Here is a 12,244-nt window from a genome sequence, read left to right as displayed (position 1 = left end):
CAGTGTCACTGTAAAGATAAAAACTGCAACCATTTGGGTCCTCTGTTTGTGATAAGTGTGCTTTTTGGTTTGGAGAAAACGTTCCTCTTGGTTTAAATATTCAGGCTAATTTCTCCCCAGAATTGCCAAGTCCCCTTTCCTTCCCAGCGCCCAGCACCCTGTGCTCACCAGGCCAATGTCTGCCCTGGATGACTAATTGTTGTGGCACCTGGTGCGCTCAGGCAGGCCTGTGTGGCAGCATCGTCATACCTAGTTATGTCTGCACACCTGATGTTTTATTAACCAGTATTGATTTTTTTACCCAGGGGACTTTTTTCTTCCTGAAAAAAGGCAACCTTGCAGGAGCGAAAGGCATTGCAGGGATGCATTTCTAATGAACCCCTTCTTTTCCCTCTTTGTGACTCCTCTTTAATGTAGCTTCATATTTTAAGGTCCCAGACTGAAATTTCATTTTAAGCAATTCCATTTTGATAAATCCTTTTAAATCTTGCCTCTCTGTAAGGTTATTTTTTAAAGATTGTGCTGCTTGACTGAAACGCTTAGTAGTGCCTGTAAATTTGACCATTTCATTATAGCTTGCAATGAAGCATGCTCACATGCAATGAAATACAGAGAATTTTGGACTGTTTGAGTAATGCTTAGAGAAATAAAAAGACAGGAAAAAGATCTCATATTTCAGGCAGTCCTCAAGTTTCTCCTGGTTTTTTTAGGGTCAGCTCAAAGAAGTAACGAAACAGTGGGAGTTATGAACTAGTCTTACATCATAAAGTGAATATGTAGTTCAACAGTTATGTAGTGACAGAAAAGGATTTTTTTGCATTAGAATATAAACATTTATATTCAGTATTATATGGGAATGTTTATAGCGGCATCTAAAACTAACTGCTAGTGTAAGGACATCAGAGATTTTTCATCCCTCAATATGGCATGGATTATCTATTTAAAAAATACCTTGTTGTTTGTGTGCATTTTTGCAGTGTGCTTAGGTGATAGCACAGATTTACACGTTTGCCATAAATTAGGGGGAGTTTCTTAATCATTCCCTTCTGAGATTCTTTTGAGCTCAACTGTGGACTGTTTGTGCTTTCGCGCCTGCATTTTTAATTTACTGCCTCAGTCCATCAGGCATTGTATACAGACTGCGTGCACACCATTAGTTGTCAGGAGATGAGGGCCTCGTGAGTCATTCTGACAGCTAGCTTGCACTACCACGATAAAATAGGCCCTCTTCTGTCATTTCCCTGAAGCTGGAAATAAGCCTTCTCCAAGGAATGTGTATCTTGCGAGATACTCATTTATTCATTGAATGTCTTGACTTTGAAAATAGTTTTATTGCTAATTCTGTATTAATAGTACATTAATTATCTCACCCCTGTGTTCTTCTTACAGTTTTTGGCACTGGGCACACATTATGGCAAGGTTTATTTACTTGATGTCCAGGGAAACATCACTCAGAAGTTTGACGTAGTAAGTATATGGTATAAAATAATGTATGTGTTAAACTTCATGCTAAAAATTTGTGTTTCAGAATATTAGTTTTAGCCATTGGTTTTAGTAGAATAAAGGGGATTTTTATCACTTAAGTCAGAATGCTCAATATAACTCTAAACTTTATTGTATATGTTCAAAATTTTAAAGGTGAACTTGTAGAGAAAGTTCTATATATATTTTGTATATACGAATAGCCACGCACACATACATTATATAGTTTGAATATAATCTATTTTACATGTTTTGATTGGGTGTCTTTATAAACTCCATGTAGAAATGTGTGTAAATCTGTTCAGTTACAATTCTTTAGTTGATTATGGTCATCGATTTGACTTTAAATAGAGCATTTAGAACAATCCTATGTGTGTTCTTTTTGAGTTGTAACAGTGTAGCATATCCAGGTGAACTGTTATTACAGAAATAAATGCTGCTTTTCTTAGTGAGTGATGGTGCTAATTTACGTACTCTGGGCGTTTGTGGAACCCTTATAGGATGAACCCCTTCATTTGGTGGCTAATGGCAGTTGTAAGTAGGTGCCTTGTCATCCTGTTGAGATGCCGCATGTAATTGAAAATTGATTGATTGCCTTGCTGAATCAGTTTATCTCTCCTAAATATATAAAGCTAAAATATTTTATGTGAATGCTTTGTTGCCTTGAATCTTAGGGGATTATGTTGATCAAAAGCAAAGAACCAGATGTTTATGTTTTTCAGTTGGGATTCGGAATCAGGGACGAAGGAAAGGTTGAATTTGAAGGTTGATTTTGGTGTTTAAGGTATATCTTAAAAGTATGAAGAACTTTTTTGTGTGTGAATATGAATATTTAGGTAAAAGTGATGATGCTTTTGGTGGCTAGAGAGTACTTTTTTGAAGAAAACATCAACACTTGTTGAATACCATACTGATGTAGTTAATAAAAGCTTCTATAGTTATAAAGATGGCACTTTGTGTGTGAAAGGGAAAAGGATGCCTTGTTTTGCTTAAAAGAAATGGAGTCACAGACAGAATGTTTGGGGCAGTCCAGAAAGGGAAGTTTGTGGTCATAATGATACATCAGGAAAATCATGGGTTCTTATTTCATCTTAGCAGCCCTCTCGGTCAAGAAGAATATGCTTTTGGCTTCCCTCATTTGTCTTCTGAACACTGGACACCCGTCTTGATGACCTAAACATTTGGTCTTTGAATTAACATCCATTAAAATGTGTAGCTGCTGCTGGCCCAGTGCTGTCTTTGTGGAGTTTTGCAGCCTCCTCACATGTGAAAAGAGTGACTGTATGGGCTGTTACATTTCTTGCTCCTGTTTAGTCACTTTCTGACTCTGCTTCTACGTCAGTCTTTTTAGTATGTAGTGTACAGAAGTTGCATTGAGTGCTTGCTCAGGTTTGAAGCACATATTGTGGGTTCCATTGTTGAAAACCAGCCCTGTGCCTATTCAGTCTGTGCACCTTCAGTTCTATCTTCCCTGATAGCTTTACATCAGGTATATCCTACATCCATCTTCTTTCAGGTAATTTATGACATCGATAAATTTGCTCAAACATTTATTCAGCTCCCCCCCCCAAGCCTTCCTATAAGACTGAAAATTAAGTTCTCCCTAACTTGGTGTGTTTTTGGCCATGGATGAAGATGGTTTGGTGCTATTTTATTTGTTTGGAAAGCTTTTCAGAAGGCCTTGAATTCTTCATGCTCATTATCATTTTATGTAATGACTTTCAAGTGACAACTTTTGGATTTTTATTATCTTTTGAAAGAAGTCATAATCTCAGCTTTCCATCTATAATGAGAGTTTTAAAAAAAACTTTTTCTCTTCCTGTTTCTATTTTGTTTTTTGAGACAGTGTCTCACTATGTAGCCCAGGCTGGTCTCAAACTTCTGGTGATCCTCCTGCCTCAGCCACCTGAGTATTGGGATTACAGGCACACCATCATGCTTAGTGTTCTCTTCCTGTTTCTGATGATGAGGTTGCTTTGTAGGGGTTTGTATCGTTCCTCCTAAAGAGAGATTCTTTTAATTCTGAAAACATTATTAGAAGTTGCATTTGTTAGTGTCTTTGGATGTAATGGTTGCTATATTTAATCAAACTTTTCATTAGAAGCCCAAAGAGAAAAGAAGGATTTTTAAAAAAATGAACAAACATCCTTGACTTTAGTTTTAATTTCTAGGTGAGATTAATTTAAATAAATTAAAGGTGGTGTAAAATAATAATACCTTATTTGCATAATCTTTTATTTGCCAGTGAATCTCCTTTAAATTCATCCATTGCATTTACAGTTTTGATTCCAGTAATAGAATTATGAAGCAGCGTTCCTAACCCTCATCAATCAGTAAGGTTTTGTTTGGCAGAGGTTAGGAACATCAAGAATTGCTATTTTAAAAAGATTTCCTAGGTTATGCTGATACTTGAGTGAGGGTGTAATCATTGCACTTGAGGTTGTCCAACTTCAAGGTGTATAATACAAAAAAATAACTAAATAAATCTTTCTGCGTGTTGAAAAATATTTCTTTTCCCATTAGTATTTCAGGAGCAATGCTAGAATCTGCTAGAGCTGAGCAGATAGCTGTCTAATGACCTGGCAGTTGTACTTCTAAGTAGGGCATTCAAGAAAAATGCATGCAATGTATACATCCACACAAACATACAGAAGCTGTTATGGAAGCTTAATCATTCCAGCCCCAAACTAGGAACAACCCAGGTGTTCTTCAGTAGTAAAATGGCTAGATTAGGATGTGTTCTGAGCAATAAAAAAGACTGTTGACACATGCAACAAACATAGATGTATTTTATTGACTAAATATTAAGCTTAAAAAGCCAGACACCAGTGTATACTTGTATGCTAACTTTATGCGATGGTGAAGAAAAAATTAAAATGGGGGTAAATAACAGTTTAACCTGGGAAGGAGCACGAGGAATCTTCTCACGTACTGAAAGTAAATTGACGGTTTCCCAGGTATAGACAGTGCATGTATACAAAGTATGGAACTGTGCATTTGAGAATTGTGTACTTCTGTGTAAGTTGTGTCTTAGTGACACATAGTCATACAGATACCTGTATACATCTGTGTATTTTTGGTTGCCCTTGAGGAAAGCTCAGATTATCCTGGTATGTGGAAACATCTTCTGCTACTTGTGAATACCACCAAATTCCTTAGACCCTGTTCCAGGGCCTTCATGGCTAGTCCTGTGGCTCTGTATTCTGCAGTTATATGTAAAGGCTGATAGAGAGAAGCTCATGTTACACAACTAGCTGTGACTCTTCTTTTGGTAAGAATGACAGTTCTTACATATATACACACACATTTCAGCGTACAGTCTATACAATAACATTCAGCATATGTGTTGCCTAAAATGCTGTAGCCAACACTTTTTTAGAGTATGTCTAGATACAGCTTTATATTAACTCAGATTTAATTGATGAGCTTTAATTTTACTTAATCTTGGAGTAAAACTAAAATCACCTTAGTTTGTCATATACAATGGCTCAATTTGCTGAGAAATAATATATATTATCTCTCTATGGTAATATATAGATCAAGCTATATTCTCCAGAGTAGTGGTTTTCTAGGTTTCATATACAGTATATAACATATTACTTCAAAATCCTCAGAACCTCAAATTCACTTTAAATTCCCTCATGGTATTTATGCTCAAATAATGACATGAATAACAGTAGTTACTTTCTCTTTAATAGACTTCATTTCCTGTAAGACTGTTGATTTAAAACTTACTAATTAGGGTTTTGAAGCAATGATCAAATTATGGTGCCATATCTGTGTTTAATGTCTTGGAGCATTATGACACATGATTTAATTACTTATTCCACTGATCCAACTAAGTTTCTGCTGTTTACCTTTATGTGTTTTTCTTTGCTAGAAGTAGAAAATACAGAGATTTTGTTACGGAAATATTAAATGCATACTTTTAACATGGATGGTCACAGCTGGGCATGATGGAAATGCCTATTAATTCAATCATGCAGGGAGACTGAGGCAGGTAGATCACAACCTCCAGCCCAGTCTGAGGGATGTAGCTCAGTGCAAATGCCCTGGACTCAATTCCTAGTACTGCAGAAACAAAGTCACAAAAGGAAAGAGATAAGAAAAAAACAAATTGAGGTCTTACTGGGCGTTTAAAGATAATCCTCAAATTTTTTAAATTAGTCTCTTGAGGAAGGGTTGAGGTGAGGATTCCCTTGGAACTCCAGATTTGCAGTCTGTTGATATTTCTCTTTCTGGTTTTGATTTAGAATTAAACTGATAGATACTCTTGCTTAATTGCTGACCTTTGGTAACTCTCTTATTCTTGCAGACCAGGAACTCTGTCAAAACTGAACTAGCTCACACAGGACAGTATTTTAAACAGTCGAAATGGGCCCCATGGTTCCTGGTCACCCTTCCCACCCTTTAGCCTAATCCTTGTGTCCCTGGCTCCTTCCCAGAGAAAGTCCCCAGTAGCTAAGTGGCCCACACCCTAGTCATGGCTAGAAATACACCTTTCAGATCTTCCTTCTCCAAGCTTCATGTGAAATTTCAGGTCTTGGAGGGCAGGGCCATGTCTCCTGCAGTGTTCCTCGCCTCTTATTCCCTCTTTCCTTTTCTGGGGCTATTCTGTACCTAATCAGGGGAAATTGATCACCTTGAAACTTTACCATGAAGTTGTTTTCGTGTTTGTTTTTTGTTATTGCTTAAACTTTTAAGAGGACTTCTGGGAATCAGATTTTTGCTCTTCAGTGTATTATTCATTCCTTATTTCCTTTCTCTGTCATCTCTTTCTTTTGTTTTCCTTCTGTGCTACTCTTGATTGAACTCAGCTTCTTTGCCTTGAATTGCATCCATAGTTTTTTATTTTGAGACAGAATCTTACTAAGTCACTAAGTTGCCAAGTGTGGGCTTGAAGTTGTAGTCCTCCTGTCTCAGCCTCTCAGAGTGCTAGGATTAATGGGCATGCAGCACCACACCTAGCTCCTCATTGTCTTTATAATTAAACATTTTTATATTGTAATCTACTAAAGAGCGAATTGTGTCTCCCACTCCGAAGTCATCTGTGGAAGCCTCAGTGTGATGGTGTTTGGAGTTAGGGCCTGTGGGAAGTAATTAAGTTGAGATGCGGTCTTGAGGGAAGAGTTCTCGTGATGCCTTTATAGGAAGAGGCAGCAGAGAGCTCCCCAGAAGGCTGCAGTCTACGAGGCTGGATGAGAGCCCTCCCAGAACCTGACAGTGCTGGGACCTTGCTCTGGGACTTCAGCTTCCAGAACAGGGAGAAAATACATCTCTGTTGTTTAGGCCACCCGGTCTGTGGTGTTTCATTATGGCAGCTCAATCAATGTTTTTGTGACTAGTATCTGGTTTGTGGGTGATCACGCTTTCATTTCTCTTCTTGGACTTTGGAACTCAGCCTTTGTTCAGCTGCACTACTGACCTTTTGTTGTTTTCTTTGGCATATTAGAATATATTTCTAATAAAAATGAGTGCCTCTTTCCTTTGTATTGATATATGTGTTGTTTGGAGGATTACCCATCTTTCATGTTTCACCAAGGAAATACTTATCTCTCTCTGTCTCTGCCAATAGAATTCTAAAAATGTAAAGTTCCTCTGAGTTTCTTTGCATTTTAATATTCATACATCTCTTTTAGCCCTTACATGGTTTAATCATCTCCTCTATGATATGTCTTCTTAATCATGTGGTACATTTGTTGACGTTTTTTGCCCATTTTCATTTTTCCTATAGAATGCTAGCTTCTTGAGTGCAGTTTCTTTATACTGTTTGTGTATTTTCAGTTTTCAGCCTAAAAGCTTGATAGAGTTGATAAAAGCAAGAAATGGATATAAGTTAGTTTTACTACACTTTCTCATTAGTGGGAGAAAATACCAGACACCCACAGCTTAAAGGAGAGATTTATTTTGGCTCATGATTTCAGTCCACAGTGGGTTTGCCTCTAAGGCAGAAACAACATGGTGGAAGGGCATGGAGGAGAAAAGGTGCTTTCCTCATAGGAGCCAGGAAGCAGAGAAAGGAGAAGCTGGGGAGGGAGATGCATCCTTCACAGGTAACACCCCAGTGACATACTTCTTCCAGCTAAGCCTCACCTGTGAACTCATCAGTGGATCAGTGCATCATTGGATCAATGCACTGATGAGTGTATTTCCCCCATGATCTAGTCATCTTCCAAATCCCCACGTCTGAATACATGAGGCTTTAGGGGACATCTTAGATTGAAACCATAACATGGCTGAACTAATACAATTGTATGCCACATAATGACAAGTGATTGGCTTCTTGTACTACAGTGGTATCATATGATTATACTGCCTAATGATGTCATGACTGGCTTAGTTTATATATGTACATGCCATGTTGGTACAGCCATGAAATCGCCCAACAACACATCTCTCAGAATGTGTCTCCATTGTGAAGTGACACATGGCTACCGCTCTAAATCTAAAATTCCGTATGTCTGGCACATTTCCCAGATAATCATAGTTGTATACCTTCCTTTCCTGCATTAGTGTGTGTATATTGTGGGAAATCGTATAGACTACACTACCTCTGTGAGAGTTAATACAGATACCCTACATGCCTTATTTCCCTGAACAGTGTAGCTGTTTAGGGATCATTTGTAGTGTGGCCAGTGTGATGTTGGAGTAACTATTCATTGAAAGAATTTTTGAGCAGATTTGCAAACTTAAGCAATCTGTTCTTGAGCAATAAACCCTGCTTTACTATTGGTCTAATGGCACTTATTAACGAGAAGCAAATAGCATACACAGTATGCTTTTCCAGATGTGGCATTATTAATTGGGAAGCAGAGCATGTATCTTTTGATATGATCTAAATGGTTTATTGTTGGCCCAAAAGTGCCAGTGCCTGTAATACTTGTCTAAGACTGATTGACAGGTCTCAGATTCTCATGTTCTTAAAGAACCTGTTTTCTATATTTGGGCACAGTATTTTGAGTGATAAGAGAGGTGTCAAATGAGTTGAGAATTACTTAAATGGGAATGATTCTAACTTCAGATACATGTCAAGAAAATTCATATTTCCAATTTTCTGCATTAAAAATCTCACGTTTGTGGATTAAGTATTTATAAGTAGCTTGATAACTTCGGTGGCATCTGTACCACTGAGTGGCTAAGAAAACTTTGAGAGTGATGGATGCTTCTCTCATTTTAGAGTAAAGTGTCATCATTCTCACTGAATCTTATAATATGGGGCCCTTTTGTCGTAACTGCATTTGGGCAAATAACCTCTTAAATTGTTAAATGTAATACAACTTTATTGAAGGAAATTACATGGAAATCACTGTATTAGTCAGCTTTTCATCACTGTAATAAAAGTACCTGAGAAAACCAACTTTGAGAGGAGGAAAGGTTTATTTTGGCCCACAATTTTAGGTTTTAGTTCATGGTCAGCTGATTCCAAAGCAGCAAGGTCATTACAGGAGGGCGTGGCTCTTCACATCAGCTCAGATGGGGGAGAGGAAAGGGAGAGGAAGTGGGAAAAGAGGAGAGAGAGCAAACAAGTGTCTGGGGACAAAATATATCCTTCCAAGCTACACCCTGATGACCCACCTCCTAATACTTCACTGAAACCACCGTAGAGTTCGGTGGATCCAGTTGATAAAGTGAGACTCTTCATGATCCATTTCTGTTTGTGGAGCCCATTACCTGCAACCAGGCCTTCCTTCGACACAAGGAGCCTTTTGGGGGACATTTTAGATTCCAGCCATAGCACCCATATATTTCAAAGTCAGGGTTGAAGTAACTAAATGTTTTAGAATATCACTGAACTAGGCGGTGGAGTGGGGATTAGGTGTCTAAAGCCTTCAGATTTATTTCCTTCTGTAGTAGCAGGTACCTACAGTTCTGGTAGTTCTTTTGGTAGAGGGGGTTTGTTTAGGTTCCTGTTTGCAAAGTAACAGCATGAAAAGGATGAGCAAATTTGAGACTCAGTAGAAGTGATGGCCTTTGCAAGAGGGAGATGAGAACCTACAGAAATTGAAATGTCAGGTGAATCCTGCAAGATGAATACACATTTTTTAGGTTATTAGAATAAAATAACAAAAGGTGGTGCATTTTTCCTATGGTGATTCAGTTTCCCAGACTTTTTAATATATGTAAACATTTTGCATATTCTTCCCTAGTTTGAAAATAGGGAAGTGGGGAGGAGCGAATGGATGGTGAGAAGCAATGGAGTATACTTAGACTTCTTCAGAAAGATTGGCCAGTGGGCCAAGCAACAGAGAATGGAGTACTTCCAGGGGGGCTTTTGACTGGCTTGCGTTCAGAGTATAGGGAATTCAGTGAAACCAGCAGGATGATGGTCCATGCATGTATTTTGATGACAAGTAACTTACACCTTGGGTTTCTTTTGTTCATAATAGAGGTTTTCATCTCTGGGATCGTTGACAGTATAATAGGATGTATTTCTTTCTTAAGCTGTTTTTCTGCTGTTTGACTAGATTTGTTTTGTTAGCCTTTAAGAATTAATTGCTTGGCTATAGTTCCCAACTATCTTTCATGTAATTGAATTATAATATGTTAGGACAGATGGACACTTAAAGAATATTTGCCTGCCTCCCTCCCTCCCCCCAAGACATGGAATTCTACAGCATTCTTATCTAGTCTTTATTATTTCTTGTAAGAAGAAATCCATTACTTCAAGGAGCAGTTACTAAATCTTAACATTTTAACATTTTTTGCTTAATTGGTAGGAAAAAACAAAATTAAGTAAAATAGAGTAAGAATGGTAGGGTTTAGTGGGTTTGTTGAACCTTTGCACAGATCCTGATGAATATGTCAAATAGTTTAACCACATTGGAAGTCAGTTTGGCAGGTTTTTAGAAAATTAAGCCTAAGCCTTCCATACACTCCAGCCCTTCTAAATTTGGAGACTGGGAAAGCCTATGTCCGTAAAGGAGACTCGTGCATTGAAGAGTTGTATCACTTTTGTTTATAATGGCTCTAAACTCAGAACAACCTGGATGTCCCTCTTCAAGGGAGAAGGCAAGCAAAATGTGGTATAATCATACAGCCACCTTCTACTCACCAGGAAAAGGGAGGACCTGTCCAGCCATGTAATAGCATGGCTGAGTCTCCACTCTGTCACAATCAAAGAAGCCAGACTCCAGAGCTCCATATTGTAAAGTTACATTTATAAAATTCTAGAATCTGCAAACAGATCTTTCATGCCAGGATCAGTGGTTGCCTGTAGTTTCATCTCATAGGAAGAGAAATGCTCTGTGAAGTAGTCTACAAATACTCCTTGTGGAAAAAAATTAATACATTAGAGCACTTTTGGTGGCTCAGTAACAGAAATGTGCGTGAGTCCCACCCTAATCAGATAAAAATGTCTCAGAGAATAAAGTGGATCTGCCATCACTCAGAGTTGTACAGGAGCCAGCTTTTCAGTGCTCTGTACTCTTATGAATGATGCTAAATCCTAAAATAAAAGTATGATGACCATCTTTGGGTCAGGTGGGGACTCTGTGACTCATCTTGATTTTGAAAAAATTCTCCAGGGTGAAGTCACTAGGTCAGACGTCATCGTCAGGGCCTGCAGTTTGCTTCTTTGCCCTGCAGTTAGGTTATGGTGAATTTTGTTCCCCCAGCACTCTTTGAGCACATATTGCTGTGTCTTATCACTAACACTGACTGTGGTCACTCCAGAATTCATTGCCCCTTAGATTTCTAGAAATGGGAAATTTATTGATTTTTAGTTTTGTATTTTTCTGGTTACTGATGAGGGTGTTTACTCCTGAGACTTGTTCATATACTTTGTCAGTGAATATGTAAAGTTCTAAATTGATTTGTAATTAGAAAATTCATTGTTTACAAGCAGAAATAACAACCTTGAAAAAGTAACAGTATTGATCAGGGTAGCTCATGTGATGGCTCAAAATGAGAAGAATTAAGGCATCAGCAAGTTAAACTTAATACTTGCCAGTCTTTCTACAATTAAATAAAACACAGTTTACTTTTAGGAAGACATGCACTTTCACCTACTTCCTATTTTGTCTAAATTTTATTATTTTCATTTGCTTGTGTACTTTTTGATTCTTTTAAGTTCTATAAAAATTGTAAATTATAAGGTGTTTGTACCAAGTTTTCAGAATATATATTTTTTATTAAAGGTTACTTTATAATGAACTCTTACCTGTCAGTAAGGATAACCCAACCCAGATCAGAATGAAATCGGGCAAACAGGTGGTGGTGGTAAACAGGCAGTTCTCAGAAGAATACTGAATCCCAGTAGCACATGAAAATAATGTTTGATTTTTTTTCAGTAATCAGGGGAACATGAACTAAAACAATAGTAAGGTAGTATTTTATACCCATCAGGTTGTTAAAGCATTTAAAAATCTGATCAATGCCAGCTCCTAGTATTGGGCCAGGGAGTCAGAGCTGTCCTCCGGGGTAAAAGGTGTGTGGTGGGTTGTGGAGTGGCCAATGGAGATCTAAGGCTGGAGTTAGGAGGTGTTGATAGCATTGGATGCAGCCAGGCTTCCAGCCTTCGCATTGAGTTTGTTAGCTTGGACAGATTACCTCACCTCTCCTTCATCATCTTCATGTGTAAAGTGTAGATTGCACTCATACCTCTGATGGTTCTTTGATTGTAAGAGCTAATGCGTGTAGTATCTGTAGTACCAGACTCAGTAAATGATAAACATCAGGAGGAGGATCAGGGAAGCTAAGGTTCTGAATTTCTTTCTTTCTTTCTTTTTTCTTTTTTTTTTTTTTTTTTTTTTTTTTTTGGGGG

General features: G+C 37.9%; 1 protein-coding gene across 1 annotated transcript in view; it reads left to right on the top strand.

The window, feature by feature from the left end:
• The window catches only part of Vps41 (VPS41 subunit of HOPS complex), a 158,560-nt gene that overhangs the window by 35,455 nt on the left and 110,861 nt on the right, over positions 1-12,244 (top strand). The window contains exon 4 of the mRNA XM_010610865.3: positions 1,390-1,467. Coding sequence (XP_010609167.1) covers positions 1,390-1,467 — 78 coding nt within the window. The remainder of the gene's footprint in view (positions 1-1,389; positions 1,468-12,244) is intronic.

This window comes from Fukomys damarensis, unplaced genomic scaffold, assembly GCF_012274545.1.
Source record: "Fukomys damarensis isolate Sample0158 unplaced genomic scaffold, DMR_v1.0_HiC HiC_scaffold_17, whole genome shotgun sequence".
In the NCBI taxonomy this organism is placed as follows: Eukaryota; Metazoa; Chordata; class Mammalia; order Rodentia; family Bathyergidae; genus Fukomys; species Fukomys damarensis.
The sequence above is the reverse complement of the archived record's forward strand: the minus strand, read 5'-3'. Positions and strand labels throughout refer to the sequence as shown.